Source organism: Candoia aspera, chromosome 2 (assembly GCF_035149785.1).
Source record: "Candoia aspera isolate rCanAsp1 chromosome 2, rCanAsp1.hap2, whole genome shotgun sequence".
Lineage (NCBI taxonomy): Eukaryota > Metazoa > Chordata > Lepidosauria > Squamata > Boidae > Candoia > Candoia aspera.
The window spans coordinates 73,790,448-73,817,512 of record NC_086154.1 but is presented as its reverse complement, the minus strand read 5'-3'; the positions used below and the strand labels follow the sequence as shown (position 1 = coordinate 73,817,512).

At 40.0% G+C, this 27,065-nt stretch overlaps 1 protein-coding gene across 2 annotated transcripts in view; it reads right to left on the bottom strand.

Moving 5' to 3' along the window:
• MGAT4B (alpha-1,3-mannosyl-glycoprotein 4-beta-N-acetylglucosaminyltransferase B) overlaps positions 1–27,065 on the bottom strand; it is a 127,208-nt gene that overhangs the window by 5,933 nt on the left and 94,210 nt on the right. For both annotated transcript variants that reach the window (XM_063292237.1, XM_063292236.1), the window contains exons 6-13: positions 24,443–24,556; positions 23,530–23,605; positions 22,404–22,518; positions 21,076–21,206; positions 14,528–14,635; positions 12,090–12,283; positions 4,537–4,615; positions 3,570–3,657 (exon numbers count right to left, since the gene is read on the bottom strand). In XM_063292237.1, coding sequence (XP_063148307.1) covers positions 3,570–3,657; positions 4,537–4,615; positions 12,090–12,283; positions 14,528–14,635; positions 21,076–21,206; positions 22,404–22,518; positions 23,530–23,605; positions 24,443–24,556 — 905 coding nt within the window. The remainder of the gene's footprint in view (positions 1–3,569; positions 3,658–4,536; positions 4,616–12,089; positions 12,284–14,527; positions 14,636–21,075; positions 21,207–22,403; positions 22,519–23,529; positions 23,606–24,442; positions 24,557–27,065) is intronic.

The window sequence follows — 27,065 nt, the reverse complement described above, 5'->3', positions numbered from 1 at the left end:
GCTTGATGGTCTTTGCAAAGCCCTCCCAGCTGCCCAGCAGAGGGCACTGCTTTATCACATCTCATCATGTTCTGTTTTGTTCCTTAACGCCTTTTGTAAAGGTGTCTGTGCATAGGCATGCATACACAACACACACACACACACAGGAAAGGGGGAGATAAAATGGAGCATTAAGAATGACATCTAGTCAGATACTTACTTTAACCAGCATCAGTTTGTGTTGTTACTGAGCGATGTTTGAGCAGAATTTTGTTTGGATAATGGAGAGTTAGACAATTTTGAGAGAAGAAAACTGGAGAGACTGAAGATGATTAAAAATGGAAGACTTGTATGTCAATGGATTGACAGTGGAGAAGAAGTTGTTAAGAGAAAATGGGATAGAGGATGGTGAAGAAGTTACAGACTTCTGCAGAGAAGTACAGAAGGTACAGGAGAGAGAAGCAATGGACTGACCCTGGCCATGGGCCAGATTGGGAGGCTATACAAACACACAGAAGTTCTTGGATTGCACTGAAATTGGCAACAGAACTTACAGCAGTGTGAAGGGAATACACCAGCCTCCTTGTGAGTAAGCCACAGCTCCTGACTGTAAGTGCCTGCAGACTCAGTGCTTGCTACGCATAAAGGATGGGCTAAGGAAAGGGCAGCTGTGGGAGGCAGCAGAAATTGGAGGACAATAAAGAGAAGCTTGTGGAGGAAGTGCCTGCTGGAATTACACTTATCAGGCCTGCATAAACAGACTCCCCCCACCTTTTATGCTGCCTGGCCAGGACTCAGCTCATTTTCCAGGCACAGAATGGAGCTGGTTCCTCATACTGGAAAGCCTTACTTAGAGGAAAGGGAGGGGCCAGAGACTTCCCTAGTAAGGAATTGCCTATAGGCTCACAGCTGAGGCTGAAATGCACATTGAGACTGTTGATGCAAGAGGAGGAGAACAAGCCTCAAAGTGCTGCTGCCAGACCCCTTTACTTCCTTGCTTTTGATATTTTATTTTGAGAATTTACCCTGAATTCTTGGTTTGGACTGCTGACATTCCAAAGAGTCTGTTTCTGATTACAGCCCCTAACCCTGAATGCTTCAGGGTCTGGGTAGAATAAACTACAGCAGGTTTTCCACACCTTTGGGGAGTTCAGCTGTTGTAACAGCCACATCTCTAAGGCTGGGGAGCAAGGATACCTCTGATCTTACAGAACACCTCAGTGATGACCAAATGTTGTGCTCCACAGGTCACCAGATGTGAGGGTCCATATGCCAGCTTGGGTATTTTTGATGTGCTGCTCATCCTCCTGGCCATTGGGGTCCCTTCCTGAACTCCTAGATCTCATGACTGGGCTGGTGGTAGAGGAAGGATTCCAGCTGCTTGTACTGTCAACTGCCATGCACTGGGCGGGGGGCTGTTTAAGGAGAATGCAGGAGTTCATGACCACCATGGCAACCATAGGCTTGTCTCAGGTGATCTCAAGCTATGCACACAAGATGGTCACACTTAGATCTAGTCTCTACCTTGGAGCAGATGGCACATGATCTCAAAATAGAGGATATTGTGAATACTTGTCTACCATTGCCAGATCACTTCCAGATTACCACAAGGCTTAGTGCTAGCTGTGACCTCCACAAGGATAGGGGATTGATTAGGGTGTCTACCCCAGATGTTTAATGGATCTTCTTGGTTTTGAGTGAGGGCTTGTGGACTTCTAGACTATAGAGCTTGTGAGGGTGCAGGATGAGACTGCATCTAAGCAGACTCTCTGTCTGTTGAACCCAGGGAGCACCTTGATATATGGCAGAAGTGATACTTAACTGCCAGTAGCATAAGACCAAAAGTGAATATAACCGAGCAGAGATATACTGTAAGCCCAGGTTCACACCTATACCGTGCTGATAAGAGTGGTGAAGTATCATTATTTCCTTACTTTTACTGCATTGGTAGAATGTCGGTGTCCCTTTCCCTCTAAGGAAATGTTTCTCAACCTTGGCAATGTTAAGATGTGTGGACTTCAACTCCCAGAATTCCCCAGCCAGCCATGCTGGCTGGGGAATTCCAGGAGTTGAAGTCCACACATCTTAATGTTGTCAAGGTTGAGGAACACTGCTCTAAGGGAAGGACAGGGATGAAGAGCTGCCTGCAGGCTGTTATGACATGTCTGAAGAACATTTTGCTGATTAATTTACCCAAGTTTGGACAGCATGTAGACTGAGTTCAATGAGGTGACTGGGATAGCATTTTAAAGGTCATTTGGGATTCATTTGAGTTTGTGGATTTTAATGAAAAAGTGGATACGGTATGCTGTATTATAAGCTCTGCCTCTTGTGACTGGACTCTTGCCCCACCTGGCTCCTTTATGCTTCAGGGGAAGAGACAATTAGATTCAGGAGGTGATCAATTATTATTTTTTTGGAGATGGGACAATACTTACTACCTTTAAAGAGCTAGTTCTGTTGAAGTCTTCACCCAGGGTTTAGAGACTGTGAAAGACTGGATTGGATGAACCAAGTTTAAACACTACAGAGTGGCTGTTGAAAAATCACTGGTCTCCTTTTCTTCCCCTAAACAGGGATGGCCCTCTCCTTGAAGGAGGTCTATGACCTGGAAGTTCTTCTGAATTCACAGTTCCTCCTTGATCAGTAGGTGGACTCTGCATTCAGGGGAACCCTTACCCTTTTGGCTAGTGTACCAGTTGTGGCTTTTCCTGGAGTTGAAAATGGTGAAGGTAACTCTCATGCTCATCACCTTGAGGTAGGATTACTGTAATATGCTTCACTTCGGTCTGTCTTTGAAAACTACTTGTAAACTGAAGTTTGAGCACATGAGAGCTGCTCTACTAGTATAACATTGATTTTGTAGTTGCTCCATTGGCTGCCAATAGATTTTCAAGAACAATAAAAAGCACTGGCTTCAACTTAAAAAGCTCCATCTGGCTTGTTCCCAGATATCTAACAGACTGTTTCCTTTGAACTGAATCTGCCCACCCTCATTTGTGAGGGGGTGAATTCCCCCGTCCCACAAGAAGTGAGAGGAGTGGGAACTTAGGCTTAGGACTTTTGGGTGGTCAGTCCTGCCCTGTGGGACAGCCTCCCCACTGAGGCTTGGGCTGCCTGCCCCCCCATGGGCATCTTTAGGAGGGCTGTTAAAACTGAACTCTTTTGCCAGGCTGCTGGGGCCCACTTTTAACAGTTGTGATGCACTTTCTCTTTTCTTAATAAGTTGTTGGGCTTGTGGTAAATATTAGATTATTAGAACCTCTGCAGTCCCGCAGCTTATTCTTAAATAAATAACTAAATGCATGTTTTGGAGTATCACAAGAGTTTATTGTTTGTTTGTTTTACTGTGATGTGCCCAGAGTCATTAAATGGGGCAATATACCCAATATTGATAATAAATAAATAAATATTTTCCCCCACTCTAAATTCCAGGGCAATTGATAAAAAAAATGCTAATGAATTCAGAAGAAGCTTATCCTACCCATTCCTGGCCATCACACTCTGTATCTGTGTTAGCTGAAGGGCAACATAACCATCGCATTATTCACAACTGCCAGGCTATTGTGGGACTCAAACCAGTAATTTACCTATCTGTATGTAGCCGTCAGACGTCCTGTGGTACTTGAATGCTGTTGCTCTTCCCTCCTGCAGAGCTTCCTTATCTGACTGGAGACTCTGTTCAGGGAAACAGACAATCTTTGCAAAAAGCCAACTATAAGGATTTAGGTAGCCTGCTGTGGATACAGTTTGAAATGCTATGACCATAAAGCACCAGGCAATACTTACACTTTTAGGGAGAGAGCATTGTTCTAACAGTCAGTGTCACTACAAGAACTTTGCATGCCTTTCAAGGACTCCTAAAAGACTCCTGAATGAGGATACTGAGTAAGGATCAGATTCCAAAAACCTTTTCCTGCCATAGACTATGCACTTTAGATAGAGAACGATGAAGCGGACTTGCTTTGGGGTTTGGAATGTAGTTTCGGGACATTAGAATTTGGATTCTGATTATACAGTTAGTGTGACCCCAGATAGATAATCTTGTGATGGCACCTGGCTGCAAAATGATACATTTTTTACACCCTCCCAACACCCTACGATACTGTCAATATTCTAATACAGGTAATAACTGTGGATTCCAAAGCTGCCACCTAATCCTAAGGAATCATAAATGTTGCAATATTACACTTAGCAAAAACCTTGCCATTCTTAACTTCTAAAAGGGTTAATAAGTGAATCAAAACTAGAACCGGCAAATGACATTCAGAAACTTTTGAAGGAGAATAGTTTCAGAGTGCCATGAGAGAGCTAGTTTGGTGTCATGATGAAGGTGCTGGCCTAGAACCCAGGAGACTGTGAGTCGTAGGCCTGCCTCAGGCATGAAAGCCGGCTGGGTGACTTTGGGCCAGTCGCTCCCTCTCAGCCCAACCCACCTCACAGGGTTCTTGTTGAGGAGGAAGGAGTATTAGGTATGTTTGCTGCCTTGAATTCATCAAAATATATAAAAAGGCAGGATAAAGATCTAATAATAATGACAATACTCAGCAAACTTACATCAAAGGGCAAGACTTCCACTGTTGTATTGAAGAGTTTGTCTTCAGGGTGTTCAATGTTGCCACTACGGAAGAAAAACCTGTGCAACAGGAATCAACAATGATTGCAGAGACCTCACAGCAGTAAAACATAACATTCACCCAACCAATGACTTTGCCTGGACACAACAGTAACCATCTCAGAAAGGCAACCCTCTTCCCCAATAAAGTTCTTTTGAGAAAGAGAAGTACCGTTTAAGTAAACATGTTACCAGTTACAGATCAACTATTTTTCTATTCTCACAAATTAAGCACCCTACTGCATTTGAAAGGATGTGTTATCAGTAACTCGCTCTTCAAATGAGATGGGCGGTGACAAAATTTGAAATATAAATAAATAAATAAGAAGCACAAATATCTGTTCTCATGATGAAAGTGGCCTTTTCAACTGTAGTCTCAAACTGGAGAAATCAGAAGTTAGTGCAAATACATTCTGAATGCAGGAACAGATTCTGGGAAGAAAAAGGCCACAGCAGGAAGATGTTCCCACTTCTTTTTTTCCAGTTCTTCTACAGAGAAATTTAAATCAGAGAAATGTAAACAGATGGACTTCTAGAAACCACACTAACATCATTCCTCTAGTTCCTGCAGATATAGTCTAGCCCAGGGTTTCTCAACCTATATCTTCCTTCCATGGAACCCTAGGGTTCTGCGGGAGGTCCCTAGGGGTTCCCTGGGAGATCACGATTTATTTTAAAAATTATTTCAAATTTGGGCAACTTCACATTAAAGAGGTAAGTTTCATTCTTTATTTTTAGGTTAAGAACACACTTAATGCATATACACAGGCCTACACATGAAATGAATAAAATAAATTTGTAACTTCTGGCCTATATTTGAGCCTGAACATGCAGGGGTTCCCCAAGGCCTGAAAAATATTTCAAGGGTTCCTCCAGGGTCAAAAGGTTGAGAAAGGCTGGTTTAAGCTGTAGGCAGACAGCTCAAGAAGAGAGAAGCAATGCAAATGAGACAAAAGAACTTACACCAGATGCCCTAAACACAATAGAATCAGGCCAAGGCAGGGAGAAAAGAAGTAAACTGACTGTCCTATGCAGGAATATTCAACACTGTGGTGCAAATTCTTTGAAAGAAATGCTTTGCAAATGCAGGAGCATGCACCAAGCACTTCTCTTTGAATCAATAAAGAAGCTGCAACTTGTTCCAGCCTCACACAGCTGCCTTCTGTCTGTGTGCAGCTGCCTCTATATGTGCACAATTCTTTCAAAGGCTTTGCATACCACCACCACCACCACCACCATCATCATGTCAATCCACTGCAGGATGAAGGCCTTTTCATTGAAGGTTATGGACTGTAATGTGCCATACTGGACCAGTGTGGTTTGGTAGATAGATGTTTTATGATTTCCCAGTCTAGGGCTGAGAGAGAGCAACTGGCCCAAAGTCTCCTGGCCACCTTCTGTGCCTAAGAGAGGACAAGTCTCCCTGTTCCTCCTCCAATACCTTAATTAAGCCACCACAAAGGCTCTCAGCCCTAATACATGCGACCACATAAAATGTGAAAAATACAAGATGCTAAGGTTGAACTTAAACAAAAGGAAAATCCCAATCATTTAATGTCTGACAAAATAATTTTCTCAAAGGATATCTGTCCTTTCAAAACTGTGTCCTCAGTATTTTATTTATTTATTCGCAGATAACACTTGAATCCACACCCTACCAGCCTCAACTCTTATATGCTAACATTTTCAGGAGAACAGCACTCTTAAGATGTCTGCAGAAGAAAACAGGAAATACCTCTGCATGGAATGAAGCAAGACTAACTGATACCCCATTATTCTTTCAGAGAAAGTCAGTTTGGGTAACAAATTAAAGAAAGTCCTTTGTTGTTTATTCGTTTAGTCGCTTCCGACTCTTCGTGACTTCATGGACCAGCCCACGCCAGAGCTTCCTGTCGGTCGTCAACATCCCCAGCTCCCCCAGGGACGAGTCCGTCACCTCTAGAATATCATCCATCCATCTTGCCCTTGGTCGGCCCCTCTTCCTTTTGCCTTCCACTCTCCCTAGCATCAGCATCTTCTCCAGGGTGTCCTGTCTTCTCATTATGTGGCCAAAGTATTTCAGTTTGGCCTTTAATATCATTCCCTCAAGTGAGCAGTCTGGCTTTATTTCCTGGAGGATGGACTGGTTTGATCTTCTTGCAGTCCAAGGCACTCTCAGAATTTTCCTCCAACACCACAGTTCAAAAGCATCGATCTTCCTTCGCTCAGCCTTCCTTATGGTCCAGCTCTCGCAGCCATATGTTACTACAGGGAACACCATTGCTTTAACTATGCGGGCCTTTGTTGTCAGTGTGATGTCTCTGCTCTTAACTATTTTATCGAGATTTGTCATTGCTCTTCTCCCAAGGATTAAGCGTCTTCTGATTTCCTGACTGCAGTCAGCATCTGCAGTAATCTTTGCACCTAGGAATACAAAGTCTTTCACTGCTTCTACATTTTCTCCCTCTATTTGCCAGTTATCAATCAAGCTGGTTGCCATAATCTTGGTTTTTTTGAGGTTTAGCTGCAAGCCAGCTTTTGCACTTTCTTCTTTCACCTTCATCATAAGGCTCCTCAGTTCCTCTTCACTTTCAGCCATCAAAGTGGTATCATCTGCATATCTGAGATTGTTAATGTTTCTTCCAGCGATTTTAACTCCAGCTTTGGATTCCTCAAGACCAGCTTGTCGCATGATGTGTTCTGCATACAAGTTGAATAGGTAGGGTGAGAGTATACAGCCCTGCCGTACTCCTTTCCCAACCTTAAACCAGTCCGTTGTTCCGTGGTCTGTTCTTACTGTTGCTACTTGGTCGTTATACAGATTCTTCAGGAGGCATACAAGATGACTTGGTATCCCCATACCACTAAGAACTTGCCACAATTTGTTCTGGTCCACACAGTCAAAGGCTTTAGAATAGTCAATAAAACAGAAATAGATGTTTTTCTGAAACTCCCTGGCTTTTTCCATTATCCAGCGGATATTGGCAATTTGGTCTCTAGTTCCTCTGCCTTTTCTAAACCCAGCCTGTACATCTGGCAATTCTCGCTCCATGAATTGCTGAAGTCTACCTTGCAGGATCTTGAGCATTACCTTACTGGCATGTGAAATGAGTGCCACTGTTCGATAGTTTGAACATTCTTTAGTGTTTCCCTTTTTTGGTATGGGGATATAAGTTGATTTTTTCCAATCTGATGGCCATTCTTGTGTTTTCCAAATTTGCTGGCATATAGCATGCATTACCTTGACAGCATCATCTTGCAAGATTTTGAACAGTTCAGCTGGGATGCCGTCTTCTCCTGCTGCCTTGTTATTAGCAATGCTTCTTAAGGCCCACTCAACCTCACTCTTCAGGATGTCTGGCTCTAGCTCACTGACCACACCGTCAAAGCTATCCCCGATATTGTTATCCTTCCTATACAGGTCTTCTGTATATTCTTCCCACCTTTTCTTGATCTCTTCTTCTTCTGTTAGCTCCTTACCATCTTTGTTTTTGATCATACCCATTTTGGCCTGGAATTTACCTCCAATGTTTCTAATTTTCTGGAAGAGGTCTCTTGTCCTTCCTATTCTATTGTCTTCTTCCACTTCCAGGCATTCCTTGTTTAAAAATAATTCCTTATCTCTTCTGGCTAACCTCTGGAATTTTGCATTTAATTGGGCATATCTCCCCCTATCGCTGTTGCCTTTTGCTTTCCTTCTTTCTTGGGCTACTTCTAGTGTCTCAGCAGACAGCCATTTTGCCTTCTTGGTTTTCTCTTTCTTTGGGATGTATTTTGTTGCCGCCTCCTGAACAATGCTGCCAACTTCTGTCCAGAGTTCTTCCGGGACCCTATCTACTAAGTCCAGTCCCTTAAATCTATTCTTCACCTCCACTGCATATTCCTGAGGAATATTCGTGAGCTCATATCTAGCTGATCTGTGGGTCTTCCCTAATCTCTTTAGTCTGATCCTAAATTGTGCAAGAAGAAGTTCATGGTCTGAACTACAGTCAGCTCCAGGCCTAGATTTTACCGACTGTACAGATGTCCGCCACCTTTGGCTGCAAAGGATGTAATCAATCTGATTTCGGTGTTGTCCATCTGGTGAAGTCCATGTGTAAAGCCATCTCTTAGGTTGTTGGAAGAGAGAGTTTGTTATGCAGAGTGAATTGTCTTGGCAAAATTCTATCAGCCTATGTCCTGCTTCGTTTTGTTCTCCCAGGCCATACTTACCTGTAATTCGAGGTGTCATTTGACTGCCCACCTTAGCATTCCAGTCTCCTGTGATGAAAATAACATCTCTTTTAGGCGTGTTGTCCAGTAGGTGCTGCAGATCCTCATAGAACTGCTCTACTTCAGCTTCTTCAGCATTTGTGGTTGGGGCGTATATTTGGATCACTGTGATGTTAGATGGCTTGCCCTGAATTCGAATTGAGATCATTCTGTCATTTTTGGGGTTGTATCCAAGCACTGCTTTAGCCACTTTACTATTAATTATGAAGGCTACTCCATTTCTTCTGTGGTCCTCTTGTCCACAGTAGTAGATCTGGTGGTCATTTGATGTGAAGTGGCCCATTCCAGTCCATTTCAGTTCACTGACGCCCAGAATGTCTATCTTTAATCTTGACATCTCACCAATAACTACATCCAATTTGCCCTGGCTCATAGATCTTACATTCCAGGTTCCAATGGTGTGTTGATCCTTAGAACATCGGATTCGCCGTTCACCACCAGCACCGTCGGCCGCTAACCGTCCTTTCGGCTTTGAGCTAGCTGCGTCATCACAACTGGGGCTAGTTGAGCTCATCCTCTGTTCCTCCCCAGTAGCATTTTGACCATCTTCCGACCTGGGGGTCTCATCTTCCGATGGTATACCGACATATCTCTGGTTGTACTGATCCATTTAGTTTTCACGGCAAGAATACTGGGGTGGGTTGCCATTACCTTCCCCAGGGATCGCATTTAGTCTGACCTCTCTGTCATGACCTTCCCATCTTGGGTGGCCCTTCACGGTTTAGCTCATGGCATCATTGAGGTGCTCAAGCTCCAGCACCACGACAAGGTAACGATCCTTTGCGGAGAAAGAAAGTCCTAATACAAGAAAAACTCAGTAAAGACAGTAATTGTATAACCTAAGAAGCCAAAAAGGGCAGAACAAAGTAACAGTTGCCTCTACACAAATGGAGGACGTAATAGTGAGTCTGCTGCTGTGGTCAGATTACTCCCTGGTCTGCTGAAAGGTACTTGTTTCCCTGAATCCTGCATAGATCCAAATGGATTCCAGCAGGTGCTTTGGGGGCGTGTTCCCAGAAATCTGAAGTCAGTCTGCCAAATACTTAATTCATCTCTGGCATTCAGAGGAGATCGTGGCACTTGATGTGTTGGCTCCTGAGGGGGGTGGGATGTTTCTAATTCTCCACCCTTATTGGGTTGGTGGACTATGGCCCAGTAGCGTTCTTTAGAATTATTCATTCCTATTTTGGGAACAGAGACCTAGCAACATCTATGCATATGCTGCAGTGAGAGTTGCAGTGGGCAACATTTTGGCAATAACATTGCTCAAATTCATTCAAGTCTTGATCCTGCAGGATCTATGGAGATTATAGAAGTAAAGTCTTGCAATACAAACTGGGATTCATTTCATCCTTGGATCTTGAGGAAGTGGATAAGCTGCTGGGCAGCAAGAGTTCTGCCACATGTGAGCTGGACCACTGCCCTACCTGGGTCTTTCTGGGAGGGGGATGGTACCATCTGACTTGAAGGAGGCATTAATGCCCGCCCCTCCCCCTGAAGAAACTCTTCCTGGATCTGGTAGTTAAAACAACTACCATAGAGTTTCCAAACTTCCCCAAGATTAGTGCAATCCACACTACATGGGGGAGTCTCTGAAGATTACTTAGTACTTGCAATTGGTATAAAATACAGCAGTCCATGTGTTACTCATAACATCCGTGTTGCAGGCACTGCACTTCTTGTGAATAGCCTTCTGGGTACGATTCAAACTGCTGGTATTGATCTACAAAGCCCTACATTGCCTGGCATCCAGGTACCTGCCTGACCATCTACTTCAAACAGCTCCTAACCATCTGGGGTGCTTGTCCTAGGGGAGCTGGCTGTAGGTTCCTGCTCACGGGAGATTCCGGGAAGAGTGAGAAATTTGTGCTTTTCTGTGACAGCACCCCCCATCTGGAACAGCCTCTCTCCAGAGATTTGGATGTTTCCTTTGCTTCTGTGCTTCAGTAAGGCTTTGAAAGCAGAATGATCTAGAAGAGCATTTGAGGGCTGGCATTTAGTCTTTGGATGCTATTCATATTTGTTTTAATGTTATTAATATTTGATGTTATTGATTTATTATGTTCATTTTTGAGTTATTGTTGTGTGTTCTGATTTTAACTGTGCAATGCCATGAGTCTTTGGGAAATAAAATAAATAAATGAAATTATTTGCTTTCTGAAGCCACAATTGTAATCCATGGCTTAGACAGGCTTCCCTAGGGATGGAACTGCTCAGCATAGATGCCACTAAGGCCCCATCTCTTATGAACACTTGCCAAAATTCAGGCTGCTGAAGGATTGAAAACAAATTTAATGTTGAATTAAGCATATAGGAAAGGAAAAGGCATTCATGAAGTCCCTTCACAAAGAGAAGGACAAGAAAGAAGTAAAAGGTTTCATTGTGTTGTGGCTGTACTGAAAATAATTACACCGTCTTTGAAAACAGTATAGCATGCTTGCAAACTTGCAACAGTATGCATTTTGGGCAGAAGAACAGAATGAAAACATTCCTTGCGGCATCCTGAGCGCTTCCTCCTATCGCAGTTCTGTGTCTTCTCAGAGGCTCCCAATCATGTTGGATTAAGATCACAGAGCTTCACATGAGGTTCTTTCTGGGTCTCCAGAGCCAGACTCATCTATAATCTAATGCTAAGCTAGTTTCTCTCATTATATCACATAGCTGTATCTTCCAGAAGCACTAGGACAGCGCTGGTACTCTCCAGATGTGTTGGACTGTGACTCTCACTAACTTAAGATTGTGTTGGCTAGAGATTGTAGGAACAGCATTCTATATTAGCTGCTTCTCTATAGATTTTTAGCAGCATCAGTATGGGGAAAATGACTTACAATGGACATAGCCTAATTATGAGGAAACATATGCAAGATCAAAACACTCAAGTCAAAGCTCCTTAGTTTCAGGTAGCAATATTGCTTTCAGATAAAAGAAAAAAAAATACACCAAGCAGGCAAGCTTGGAAGATGGAAAGCCTAAGTGGTATGGGCACCACCAGCAAGCCAGATGCAGAGCTTCCTCACTATCTTTGAGCAGGCCAAAGATTCTACCTTGTACCTTAAGATTGTTCTGTCTTTCAAGTTGTGCAGAAAGATCCAAAGCAAAAAGGCAGCAGATGGAGCATACTGGGAAGAAAATGAATGACACATGATCTGCCTTTCAGATGAATTGTCTTTTACCAGGACAAGGGACTTCCAACCACAAGCCAAACCTTCCTATTCTTTGCTTCTCCAAAGCTGTTGAAGCTTACCGTTCAATACGGAGTGGCTTAAAGAAGCGAAAGCGTATGAAGTCACCCGCTGTGGGAGTAAACGCCCAGAAAAAGTCTTCTCTCAGGTAGGCTTTCTCCAAGGAGAAGTGCTGGTAGGTCTTCAGGCTTGTGCTCACTTCTGCAGGAGGGTTCACATGCTCTTTGCGAAGAGACTGCTTTCCAAAATCTTTGTCCTCAATAAAAGAGATAAAAGCAAAACAACTGAAATTATTTCCTTCAGGAATATACCCTTTTCCTATTGCCCTTTTGTGGAAAATATCCCCTACCTGATGCTCTCAAGGGATTTTAATGGGTAGATTTAACATTTTTTTCTCCTAAGTCTTCCTGCTTTTATATATTCATTGTTTCTTTTGTCAAAATCACTACCAGCCTGTTGATCAGGCACAAAATTTTGACTTTATCTTTTAGTCTTCCCCTCCTTTGCTCTGCATGGCCAGTCTACCACCAACTCATGTCTTTTTCCCTGCATATTAATACCAACAGATATTCCAGCACAGTGAATTTTTGCCATCTTCTATCTCATAATGAGGGCTGTTCCTTTCTCCCTTCTGAGCTATCATTGTCCTAATCTGGCCCTTTCACCTCTCTCAAAATTTGAAGAAAGGCACCAACAACACATGTAGTCTAAAGCATATTGCTTAAAAATGCTTTTGATATAACATGGAATTTGATTTCTAGAAATCCCTAAACATCATTAAAAAGTGAAAGAATGTTAAAACATTCCATTTGCACAGACACTGAGTTACCACTGTTAAAGAAGCAGGGGGAATTTCTGTGTAAATAATATGTATTTACAGGTACTCCTCACTTAACAACCATTTGTTTAATGAGTTTGGACTTATGACGGTGCTAAAACCCAAACTGCAGCTGGTCCCCACACTTACGAAAGTCGTTGTGTCCCTGCGGTCACATGATTGCAGTTCAGGCCCTAACCAGTTCACATTTACAACCATCACAGCATCCCGCAGTCACACGATCACCATTTTTGATCTTCCCAGCCAGCTTCCAGCAAGCAAAATCAATGGGGAACTGTGTGATTTGCTTAACAACCATGTGGTTCACTTAATGACCACCACAAAAATAGTCATAAAATTGGGTCAGATTTACTTAACAACCACATTGTTAGTGACTGAAATTCTGGTCCCAATTGTGGTCATTAAGTGAGGACTACCTATAATGTATTGTATTTTCTTTTAATCCTTATTATGTGAACTAAATTTTTAGGAAAAGATATATATGAAATCAAAATAAATATCCCTTCATCTAATAAAATCACTGTACAATATAAAAGAAGAAAATACATTTACAGAACTTCCAAAATTCAAATAGGTGTAAGACGTACAGCCCAATATACCAGAAGCCTTCATCCTCTCTCCAGCTTCATTTTCAGACTTCACATCTGTAAGGCTTTTACAGATGCCACAATACATAGCTAGTGAATTTATCCTAGCCTCTCTCTCTTCATCAAAGTCCATAAAGCTCCAATTCCCTTGCCTCTTGACCTGATGCCTCTTTTTTCTTTCCAAACCATTTACAATTTTGATCCATACACTATCACTGAAGTATCTACTCCGTCTCTTCCGAATAGCACAGGTGACCTTTATTCCCCAGGGAACAGACCTGCATCTAACAGCACTTGTTTTTCCAAAACTGCTTCACACATTCAAAACCAATTGCATTTTACACACAAATCTGTAAGGTACATCTAATATGCACATGCACATGCACATGGTTGCATATACCCCCTATTACAGGTTCAAAAGTAAATTCAAAACATTACAGGAAACTGAGCAACATCAGGAGTTTCCTACCCTCCCAGGAAGCTATCTTTACTTTCAAAACATTTTTATCCCTCCATCTGTCTTGACATTTGCTCCATTTCTTGACATCCAAGATGTAGTAGCATTACAAGGTTCCTGAATGGAATCCAGATTTGGTGAAACTTAGGCTCAGGGAAAAAATACTGCAGCAGTTTGTTAGTCTGAAGAACAACTGGTTAGAATCAGCCAGACATAGGTTATCTTCATAAATTCTACTATCTTCTTTTATTCCACCTGAGCCACTGCCAGCAATGCAGGGAATGAAAGCAAGAACTAGAGTACAGGTAGTCCTCCTTTAGCAGCCATGTTTGGGACCAGCAACTTGGTTGTTAAGCGAAGTGGTCACTAAGTGAAACTGTGACTGTGCTTACATCTTACTTTAACTTTCCTTTGCTTTACAGACCTGCGGAAGGTCATAAATGCAAGGATTGGTCGTAAAGTTACTTTTTCATCACTGTCATAACTACAAATGGTCGCTAAATGAGGCAGTCACTCAATAAGGACTACCTGTACTTCTTGTCCTTAAGTAACGAACAAAAATAAAGCAAGAATCATGTTTCTGCCACTTGCTCCATTGCCATGATGTTCTCTACTCACTTTCAACTTCTGTATTTTACCAGCCAGGGAGGAATGGGTTCCTACATGTTGGAAGAGCGAAGGCTTGAAGCGGATTCTTAGGTTTGCCTTCTGTCTATCACAATGTTTCTGGGGAGAAAAAAAAATGCACAGCAGGGACTAAGGATTTAATCTTTGGAGAACATCTTGGGAGAACAAAGCATTGAATGGAAAATAGATTAGTTTACTACTTTCAGTTAGGTTCCTCTTTGCTCTCCCCACCCTGCATTCTGAGCATGCAAATTCATGACAGTACTTAATTGGTTTATCCGTCTTTGCTCCAAGTATGGTGGAAATGTAATAAACAGAAATATATTGCCATAAAATGAATATCTTAGAAAATACCTTTGTTACAATCAAATGGTTATGTCCATCTTCATCAGGACCCAGATGGCCAGGCTGTTCCAAGTAGACCCCAAGTCTTCCTCCAACCCATCATCTAAATTAGTAACTATTTTTAACAGCTGTATGGATTGTCAGCTGACCAAGTTGAATTTTGCATCATCACTGGGGAACTAGTTTCTTTCATTGAAAAATGAAAATCCCCCCAGAAATCCCTTCTTAAATGCTACCCTAAAGAGTTAGGATATTTTAATATTAAAATATTATTTAGTGTTAAAAAGGCACACATCTACACATAAATACAAATGCAGTTCCTCGGTTCAAACAGGTTTCTATAGAGCTCTGCCTTGTTGATTCACTCCTGATTGCTTATATGGACCTTGAAGAAGAATTTATTGTTAATTTTCAACAAGTTGTCAGGGTTAGAAGATGGAAACTGGAAAGAGAGGAAAAAATCTTCGGCATCTGCTACCATTTGGCTGGTATAGGGAGTCTCAAGAATCTGTTATTAATTTTGGGATAATTAAGTAGCAGTCTGAAAAGGTTAACTGTTTTCCCTCCCTATTTTCTTGCTAGTTTATTTTGAAAACAATCCTTTGACAGATTCACCACTTGCTCCATTAAAGAGGTCCAAACTTTCTTATGACTGATTTAGATATAAACTTCTCTATACCTTTTCCTTTTTAGTTACAGAATTTCCAAATAGTACACACACACAACACACACAGATATACACAGATATACACTGTACTCTTTAATTGATTTATCTTGTTAATTTCAATTGTTAACCTTTTTCTAGCAATGTTTAATCCAGAAATATAAGGAGTTATACTGTTAACACTAATTTTTCTCAAGATAACTCTATCCTATCTGCCTTTCGTGAGGCAAATTGAGCATATATTAGGATCTACTTTTCCAATCTGAAGCTCTCTAAATATGTTAGGACTCGAACTGTAGGAATTTTCCAGCCTGAAAGACTATTGAAACCTCTTAGAAAAGTTCTAGGGGATATTTCATATTTCACCTTATATATAAATTTTATTAAAAGTTTTACAAGGAGCATAAAAACTAACATAAACTAATAAAGAATGGAAGGAAGGAAGGGAGGGAAGGAAGGGAGGGAGAAGAAGTGCAGAAAGAAAGAATGAAAAGAAATAGAAAGAAGCAGCTTCAGATTTCCTTTGCAGCAAATATAAGTACAGTTACAAAATTACAGTTACATTTCATGCAAAAAGTCTATAAAGGGTTTCCAGTCAGCCATAAATATAGATATTTTCTCTGATCAAAGAAGTCAATTCAGCCATCTCTGCAAGTTCCATCATCTTTACCAACCATTCCTCCATTGTGGGTAATGTCGAACCTTTCCACCCTTGACTGTATAATAGTCTCGCTGCAGTTGTCATATACAAAAACAAAGTTCCATGAGTCTTTTCTAGTTGCCTGTTCATTAGTCCCAAAAGAAAATTCTCTGGTTTCAATTGTATTGGGAAATTCCATCTTTAACCTTAGCTGAGGTTGCATCTCCCCATTCAAGAGTGGTACACAATCTGGGGTTATTTCTGGACTCACAGCTCCTGCTCAATGAGCTGGTAGCAGCTGTGGGCAGGAAGACCTTTGCACAGTTTCATCTGGTGCATCAGTTGTGTTCTTTTCTAGATTGGGAGGCCCTTCAGACAGTCATTCATGTCCTAGTCACTTCACAGCTCAGCTATTACAATGTGCTCTACATGGGGTTGCCCTTGAAGATGACCACTTGGAAGCTTCAACTGGTCCAGAATGGAGCAGCATGGGTAGTGATGGGCCTGCCTTGGTACGCCCATGTGACACCTCTGCTTTGCAAGCTGCACAGGTTGTCAGTCTGCTTCCAGGCATGATTCAGGGTGCTGGTTATGACCTATAAAGCCCTACATGGCACAGGGGCTGGTTACTTGAGGGATAGCTTATCTCCTGTGGTATCAGCCCAACTAGTTCAATCCAATAGAGTTGGAGTGCTCCGGGTCCCTTCAAATAAACAATGTCATCTCCTGGGACCTTGGAAGTGTGGCTTCTCTGTCTTGGTGCCGGCCCTCTGAATGACATTCCCCCAGATATCTGAGTGGCATTCTGAAAAGCCTTAAAGACCTAGCTGTTCTCCCATGTCTTGGGTTAGGATGGCTGAGGCCCTTGCTGAATTGTGGGTAGGTGGATTAGCTAGATCTACCATTGGTTCTTGTTAATTTCTTTTTATTTTTTTTGTATTTATTCTATTTTTATTCTGTTGGTTTTATTGTACACTGCCCAGAGTTGGTTTGGAGGTGGGCAGTAACTAAACTGAATAAATTAAATTAAGTTTTGTTTGTTCTGAATTTCTGCCCACCTACCAAGGGCCAGAACATTTCACTAAAGTATGCCAATAGGTTGGACTTATTTTCAAAAATGGAGGACCAACTTTTACATTTGTGGGGGGAGAGGGAGAGTGTTGCTTCTTCATCCAGCAGCATTTAGGAAAGGATTGGTACAATCTGAAACCATCAAATCATAAATCTATATACAAGTCTGCTGCCTACTTCTGTGTTCAATAACACTGCAACTAAATGCAAATATAGCCTTCAACAATTATTTTCTCTCTTCACTTTCCTTTATTTACTATCTGGACTAATAAATAACACTTGAGAACAAAATGTGTATACACTATTTTTTTTTAAAATTAAATTGGCCTACTAATGATATTGCCTTGTGTTGGATTATGGAATCTATAACGAGTGTTAATTTTCGTCTTTTTTGTAAACTGCTCCATTTTTATTCAACACAAAATTCCCCTTCTCATTCCATGAAATGAAACATACTTTATGGCTGCCTGCCAGAAAGAGCGGCACACATTTTTGGTGCTCAGAAGTGAACCTTCAGGCTTAGTGAAAGGGACCCCTATTCAACATAAATGGAAACTAAAGACTATTCTGTCTTGGACAGAACTTACCTCTTGGCTAGGCTTGTTAACTCACTAAAATCTAGCATTCTAGAGTTCTGAGGGGCATCCTGTAATATCTTGGTTCATAAGAACGGGATTCTATTAAAACACACAATGCTCCCATGCCTCTACAGCCTGCAGTACTTTAGATTGCAAATTCATTCCTTGAAGCTCTGTTCCAAGTTAATCCCTAATCTAACTCTCATTACTTTAGAAAATTAAAAACCAGACTTTGCTCATAAGAACTTTCCTGACTATCGTGAACAAATAGCTTTTGCTTACTTGGAGATAAGTGGGACACTGCAGAAGCAGCAGATCCACTTTCCTCTAGTGTTTTGTTGCTATCATTGTTATTTATGCAATAATGAAAGTAGTAATGGCAGTAGCAAGGGTTGGTAAACTCTAATGTTACTTTTCATAGAAAAGGAACAACAAATATCCAGAGAAGGCAAAGCACTTATCACTAAGCTTCAGGTCAGGCAAAGTTTCAATCAGGGCAACAAATCCTACCAATTACCAATTTGATGCTACACAGCAGGATTTACAAGAGAAAAATCTGAATACAGAAGGCTACTGTGAGAAATTACTCATACAAACATGGGGAGAGAGAGAATGGGCCAGAAATCTATGTTGGAACTAGGTTATTTGTTTAAATAGACAATGATTTAGACACTCTTGGAAGACCTTGGAGAGTGTCATAAAGAAAAACAACTGGGTAGAAAAGACACATGAGCCTGGATACATCATGACACTGAAATACTACCTACATTCAAGGCTTTGTAACTGAGAAAAAGCATGTAGCAACACCTCATCTCTGGCACTCAGCAAAGCACAAGGCTTTTAGTCATCAGGGAGACAATTGAAAATAAAACTGCCCGTATAATGTTCTTATACAAATTGATAGCAAGATCACACATGTTTATAGTTCTACTCAGTACGCCTTAAAAAGATATTAAGAAAATGTTATTTAGTGCAAAAATATGTTACAGAAAAGGATAAAAAGTGTGAAAAATATTATAGGAAAGGATAAAAGATGCACAAGATGGGCAACCAAAATGATTAGTGGGCTGAAGCATCCCCCTCCCCTAAAGAAATGCTACGGCAACTGAGCTCTTCAGCCTGGAACGAAGGCAGATAATGGAAGATATGTTCAAGGTATAAAGCTATGCATGACATAGATAACATGGACAGAATGTTTCTCCTCTCTTACAATATTAGGACTCAAAGTCATCCCCTGAAACCACCAGGAGCAAGCCACAATGACTTCAAAATGCTGTTGTATGTGTCATTCTGTTGTTGTGCAAATGATGCAATTAGGTGATGACATCTAATGCAATCCCATGAACAGCCGTAGCTGAAACTAAATTCAGAGAGATTCAGGACCAGCAGAAACAAATACTTTTTCACACAGCATATAGTTTAACATGGAATTTACTACCAGAAGTCTTTGTAATGTTAGACAATCTGGATCATTTTAGAATGAGACAGGACAAGTTCATATGAAATAATATTGAATATTGGTGGCTGCTTACTACCTCTTGAATCATAGGCAGTATGCCTTACATAATGGATGCTAGGAAACTACAATGGAAGTGGGCTATTGCCCTCCAGTCAGGCTTATGAGCTTCCCAGATGCAATGAATTGGCTATTATGTAATCCAGAATGCTGAACTAGATGGGCCTCTGGGCTGATCCAGCAAAGTTGGATCTGATCTTATATTAAAGTTAATCCAACTCTTACGTTAAACTCCAATCTTGGCTAGATTAAAAGAATGTATGCATTTTGTTCTGCAAGAAATGCCAAGTTCTACATCTTAGGCACAGGTGATCCACTATTCTTGAAGAATTGAAAGGCATCATTTAGAGAAATAATGCACACATATTTTAGCGATCAGCCCATGCTAGTTCCTCTAGATTTTGGATTAGAGATATAAGTGTCTGTGGGGCTACCAGCACAGTCTGTACTGGATGAGGTTTAATTCAAATCTTGTTTTCCCCAAGTATATACTGTACGTATGGTCCAGCCTCTGGAATTAGCAATGTCTTTTTTAAACAATGTCTGTAATGGTCAATATAGTCTTCAATCACTTCCAATACTCATTTGCCTTCATCCTATCCAATATCCTTTCAATCCAACTTCCACCCAATGAAATAGTACCTTGTTTGTGGACAATTCTGGCAACATTAGCCTCTCTTCGAGCAAAAAAAAAAAAATGGCTTGCTAAGGCAATGACTGCCTTAAATGGAGTATATTTATTCAGGAGAGAGCAAATATTATCATTTCCCCCCAGAAGAGATATATCTGCTATTGTAATAGGATAAATGATGTAAGATAAACCTGCTGAGGTACTAGGAGTTGGCCTTTTCACTGAATGACTTATGAAGCAAAGTCCAAGTGTCACTGTTTTGATTGCCTTTTTGATGTCTCATAGTGATATTTATTTTCCCAGGACTTTTAATAATTGATTTGCTAAAGTTTTTATTGCTTTTACCTTCTATTATTGTTCTGTTTTTTTTATTACTTTTTTTTGTATATTTGAATTTGAATCTGTTTCAATTGTTTGAATGTTATTGTAAGCCGCTTTGGGATATTTTTGATGGGAAATAGTAAACAAATGTTTTAAATAAATAAATGGGCAGGTAGGTAGAGAATGATTTTCAGCTTGGTAGTTTTTTGGGCTGTGCAGGCCTTTGGATTTGATCCCAAAAGGTGTTTTGGAACACAGAGGAGCCAAAATTTAGTACCTGTCAGCAACTTCTTGAAACAGCTACATCTTTTTCTGGGATCATATGTTGTAGAGCTCTAGTAGTGATTATTAAAACATACCAAAATTGTAGAATAGTATCATAGACAAAGTTTTCTGCTATATTATTCTCTTTCTATCTACAGGAAAGGCTACTGGTTTTTCTTTTTCTTTTTTAACGCTCTGGGCAACTTCTCAAAACAAGACAACACAGAATATATCATAGGAACAACATCTCTTAACATCACTAGGACTGGATTAGTGGCCAATCACTTTGGAATTATTCTCCCTTCAACTAAAATGAAGAATAAATATAATCTTTTGCATTTCTATGAAATAATAAAATTAAGATAAAAATATGGAACTACAAAAAGATTCAGTGCACGTTTAAAAGTATTCACTGCATAACAACAGGCAGAATTTAATACCATTTATGAACATACATTTTTGCATAAAAAAAAGAAGAAACCATTCCTTTTAATAGAGGACTAACTTACTGCATCTTTCTCTGGGTTGCAAACTTTTACCCAGAGGATATGATCAAGAAGCCAATCGATGGGTTTATCCTTGTAGAACATAAGTATGAATTCCACAATCAGACTGAGATCCAGGGACTTGAACATCTTTCCTGAGAGCATATTTGGATAAAGAAGAGAAAAAGTTAACTACAGTATAATCTGGCATGACTTAACATTTAATAAAACAATACTCTGGATCAACAAAAGACAAACAACACCTTCTTTACTCTAGGAATTCTTGAAAGACAGGAATATTTATTGCATCCAACTTGATCATGTCAAGGGAATTAGGATTCAGCACTGAAACATTTCTAAAATGCTCTAACCAGGAAGGGCTCGCAACAATATTCTCATGCAAAGTGGTTTTCAGGTTGGGAGGTGGTGGAGGAACAGTCCTATGTTTTATTGCAGTTCGCTTCCTGCCTTACAGTAGGTCAGGTTCTGCAATTCTTGGCAATAAAGATTTTACAGTAGTAGAAAATATTTGCTACATGAAATAGAATAATTAATAATCTAAAGAACTTTAACAATAATACATGCAATGAAGCCATCTTCCAGAAGTTATTTTTGTACATTTTTAAAATGTTTTAGTTTTACATGTAACTTTTCCCAAAATATAGACATTTTTGTATGAGACTTAATCCAATTTTGATCGATTAGGCAAAGCATTGGTGGCCAAATAAATCCAACTAATTGGCCCTTGAGCTGTCTCTGCAGTAATGCTTCTTTTCACAAGGAGGCAATTCTGCTTATAAAAGTGTTTCATAAGGATAAAGATTATTTCCTTGTTCAGTTGCACAACAATTCCCAGATCATAACTAACAAGGAGTGGTAACACGGACTACTTGTTTGATTCACCCATAAAAGCTGAAGATTCAGAGTAGGTTAATATTCTCTCTTCATATCTCCACCGACAAGTACTTACAAGAACTGTTGCTCATCCCTGTTTATAACTAAACCCTCCTAGGAAGCTTAGCCTACAGTATTTAATATGTCATATTTAATAAGTCACATCACTAAAACATTTGTTACACACAAAAACCAAAGGTAAATTAGAGATGGTTAGTCCTACTATATACCTGTATGTTCTGAAGTGTTCTGAGAAAGTACAAGTGTAGCTGAAGTTACGCTGTATTCCATTTTTAGGCTCAAGACACACAAGTGAAAGCATTCATGGTCTGTTCTTGCCTCAGCAAGCTGGGCCAGAGGAATATTCTTTCCAGTATTAGAGGAGCAATGCAGTGCCTTGCATTATGTCTAAACAGAACAATACCCAAAGCTACAGATTGACACGGAAAAGCGTTTACCAATAAATCCAAGCTGGGAAAATTCCAAGATCATCCATTCTTCAGAAGGTTGCTGCAGAGCAAAGTTCTTCATTGTGCTGAGATAGTTTGGTTTGGCTACAATATCATCTTCTAGCTGCATAAGAGAGGGAAATGTATAGCTGCATAAGGAAGGGATCATGAACTGAGAACATGTATGCCACTGAAGAAAAGCTCTCCAAAAAGTGGAGATAGGGAAGTTATCTCTGGCTAAAGATGGACTCTTATTAAGGACAAGAAGACCCATAATTTCCAACAATTTTTATTTTCAAGCAAAGGAAGATAGCTCAGTTGAAAAATCCCAGTATGATTTGATCAGACAGGACACTTACTTTGTAGCCACCTTAGACAGGCATTAAAATAAAAACAATCCCTACTATCTGAAAAAATGTACATGTTTTGGCATCAATAGCAGCACACTGACTTCACAATCAGCAAGCCATTGTTGTTAGGAAGCCCTGATTCATGATCCATTTTCTGATGAGCAAGGCTGTTCATTGGCTTGACTTTGGTCTTTCCCTATGAATGAATAGTGTTGCACATCAAATTCTACAGCTTTATGACCCTGCGGAAGTCTTTCCACTCCACAATTAATCCAGACAGGATTACCAGAAGAGACTTTCATCTCCTCCACAAAAAGATCCCTATCAAAATCAGTTTCTCTTTCCAGGGCTCCTGATGCAAGGAGGAAGAGCAGACTATGTGTGTGCCTCCATCAATCCTGGCCCTGCTCACCAACAACTATTCACACAGCTGTTGAAGAACTCAGAAAGAACTAATCAGGTTGATGCCCCAAAGTGTTGCTCATTAGCATCTCACTGCTTCTTTTTCCCCTTTACACCACAAGATACAGTAGCACTTGCTCCAACAAATGGGGTTTTATCCCAGATTTTAAGCAAGTAGACAACCTGTTGCCTTCCAGGGTTTCTGAATTACATCTCCCACAAACCCTTGCCATTTGTCACGATGTTGGATTGACAGGAATTATAGTTTAAAAAAAATCTTGGCAGAAATTAAGTTGCCTATCCTGGGTTTGACGCACAATATTTCTTACTTGGAAAAAGCAGATTGAACATGGAACCTATCCTTTGAGCATCATAAAACTTACCTGAACATAATATATGCCTTTGGACTGCGCATACATCATTAAAAAGCAGTAATCTAAGTTCTGTTTAGTTCTCCACCTACAACAGCACACAAGACAGATCAATGTTACTTTGCTGGGAGGCCAGAGGTATTTTCTGGGTGGGTATCAGCTGAATCTGGCAGCAGATTAATCATCCACAAGATTTTAGTCAAATATGAAGAATTCTAGTTTTGTTGTAAGCCCATAGTTATAACATTACTTTGGATTTCAGCTGACATTTATGGTGAAACTACAGGTAATATAATTCATGCAATTAGCAAATGCATGCTAAAACAAAGAAAGCAGAAAAAAAAAAGCTGCAGGGGCCCTCATTCCAAACTGGAACCACAGTATGGAGAAGGGGGTAGAAGAGACCAGATTTAACTCTTGCCCTATTGCCCTTCCCCCCAAGGCTGCCATTTGCACTGAGAAGATAATCCCATTGTTGCCAATGGGAGCTTTTCTCCCCAGTCAGCTGTGGAGAGGTACAGCATCAACATTGGGATTGTGGTAGGAGCAGAGTTAAATTTCTCTACTGTACAGAGCTCAGTCATCTGCTCCTCCACAACAATTTACTTCCAAAAACTGCCATGCAAATCCAGTTGCATTCATAACATCAGATGCAGTTTGGCCATGTTATAAGTTCCATTGGAGTTTCAGAAGAAACACAGAAGCAAATAGCCATATACAATTGGAATAATTAACTTGGGCACAAGTTCTTTTTTGAAAAAAGGTGGGGAACATACAGTATATACTAGCAAGCATTCAATGACTATTTACTAACTACTTCTGAATGCCTTATGCTTTCTTCTAAACAAGTTTAAATACCCATTACAAAGCTATGTAAGAAAATATAGCATAGCATATCACTTTAAATCAAATTGCCAGGAATTACCTGACTCTTTCTTTAGGGTCACCAAAAGATTCTCGCAACCGGGAGAAATCTGGATAGAAGTGTGGAGAAGGGGAAATAACTTCTAGAAGACCAGAATGTATTTCATTAGGGAATCTGAGAGGGAAGAAGAGGTAACGAAACAGTTGTTACTTTCTGCAAAAAGAAGAATGCAGTTTTAACTATTGTGATTAATAGCCTAAAACTTAAGACATATCACTGGGCCAGGCAATATTAACAACTCTGAACAAAGGCTCTACAGGAGCTGTTCTGCTTTGAAGTCTTATTTTAAGCTGAAAAACATAAGCAGGGATATTTGTGAGCTTTTTAAAAAGCCCTCCCTGCTTGCTTTTCTCAACTGTAGCCTTCCTGATCCATTGACCTTCAGATTTTAGCTGCTGAAATGTATTGAACTAGGTAGAAGCTGATCTTGATTTTTCAGCCATATTCATGCCTCTCTGCATACTAGTTGTGTTTGAAAGCTTGTTGTTTCTGAAGATGCTGCAGAATTTTTAATGATAACTTCTGCAGACTACATACCCAATGCCCTGATCAGTGTAAAAGGAACTGAAATGTAAAATTAGGTCATAACCTAATAGCTTGGTCACTGTGTTAAATCTTTACTGAGGAAATACATGATTTATAGAGGGAGAACAAATGGTTAAAAACAGGGGGAAGAAAGAATAATCATTTACAACTTTTCAAAGACAACTCTGATTAACCTCTTATACAGTACGTATACACCATGTTATCTTTTTCTTCAGGAATATCCAATCAAAAGGAATGCTGGCCTTGAGCTTTACCTTACTAACTATGTTTTTCTGAAAGAGCTCAGAAGGATTATCACACTGTTTTGAGTTGAGAAGGCATTCATTCCTCCCTTCTCCTCATCTAAATCAGACTGGGGAGCCTGCCTTCTCCAACCTGGTGTACTCTGGCTGTGTGGTACTGCAATTTCCATCTTTCTAAGCATTGCTCACTAGGGGATGATTAAAGTTGTATTCCAAAACCAGGTTCATGGAGAGTAAGCTAAATATATTGGTGCATTTCCCCTTTATTTTGTCAAAATGGCCCTTTTTTCCTTACCTCAAACTGTAACCATAATTCCCTACTTATTCTATATTGTAGCCTAAAGGTAGTCTTCAGTCTTTTCAGACTTGGTACCTACCTGTAAACCCAAGTATGTATTTGAAAAGTTTTATCTTAATATTTTGCCAACACACGTAAGTATATTGGTGATAAGCAGAAAGTCCACCTTAGATTAGATTACAATCCAGTAATAACTTCTAACTCATCAGTTTGAAAACCAATGGTCTAAAATTGTGTTTGCTGTAAACTAAAATTATATCAAAAGGATGATATGTGCATGGTGACATCAGGACAAATCCCACCCTTTTGCATTTGCCTTCCAACTTGAGTGCCAGGTCTAAAATGCACATGTTAATCTGAGAAGTGAAGAGAGCTGTTGATAAACTCATGGATACAGGTCTGAACTGGATAGGTTTTGAGTACTTTATAAAAAACCTTTTGGATCCTGAAGTATGGGGATACCTCTTTAATTAAAAAACTTACCATAACTCAAGCATTTGGAATACCTCTGTCATATTGGCTGGAAAAGGAAGGTAATGGAAGAAAGGAATATCTCTGGATCTAACAGAGGTATGTATAAAACACTATGCTAAGGACAACTCAAAGAAAGAACATCTCATGCTTGTCCCATGGAGGCTACCTTACCTTTAAAGATCTGTGGCCTTAGTGTGCTTTATACTTTAAACAACTACTGTTCTTTAAGTTTCCCTAAATGTGTAGAGTTCCAAGGATATCAAATATGGAAGTTTATTAATTAGAGAACGTCATGTTTCAATAAAGATGGCAGGGAAAACCAAATATATCAATAATGTACAACTCTTTTTCAGCTACTATATCAATTTAGAGTTATCTATATTTAAATTTGCCAAAAAATAATCTAGATGAATTATCCTTCTATTAGTGAATTGTTTCTGTTTTGGATTACTAAATACACAAGTCCAACTCTTATGGAAATTATTTTTGATGTATTTTGTGTGTTATCTGCGGTTGCAAAATATCATGAAATCAATAAAAAATACTATGGTACCTCTGCCATGAAAGGACACCCTTATAAAAATATTTGATGTGCTTCTAAGAAACAGAAGATCCAATGCAGTGATATGATGTCTTCAAAGAGGCTTTCACTTTAAAACACATTCAGAGATTTTGAAGTTTTTCCTTTCATAGCAGAATGGTACCTCTATATTATTTCTTTTTAACCAAGATTCCATTAAGGACCAGTTAAAGGGCCATTAAGAAGAAACCTTGATTCACATAAATGCCTACATAGAGTTACATCAATATATTAATAAACTTTTGAACTCCCAAGGGGTCTGTGACTTTTTTAATGCTTAAATATCTATTTTGACAATGTTTGCTCAAATGGTTAGAAGACAACAGAAATGGATACTATTGCTGAGAAACAAAGAATAGGCTGTCTACATTCAGCCTAATTAAAAAGTACAACCCTCCCATTTCCTGCTGATATTCTTGTGCTCCTTTAAATTAATTTTCTTCCTGCAATATTTGAACTGTGACTTCTTATTGCTCATATTGT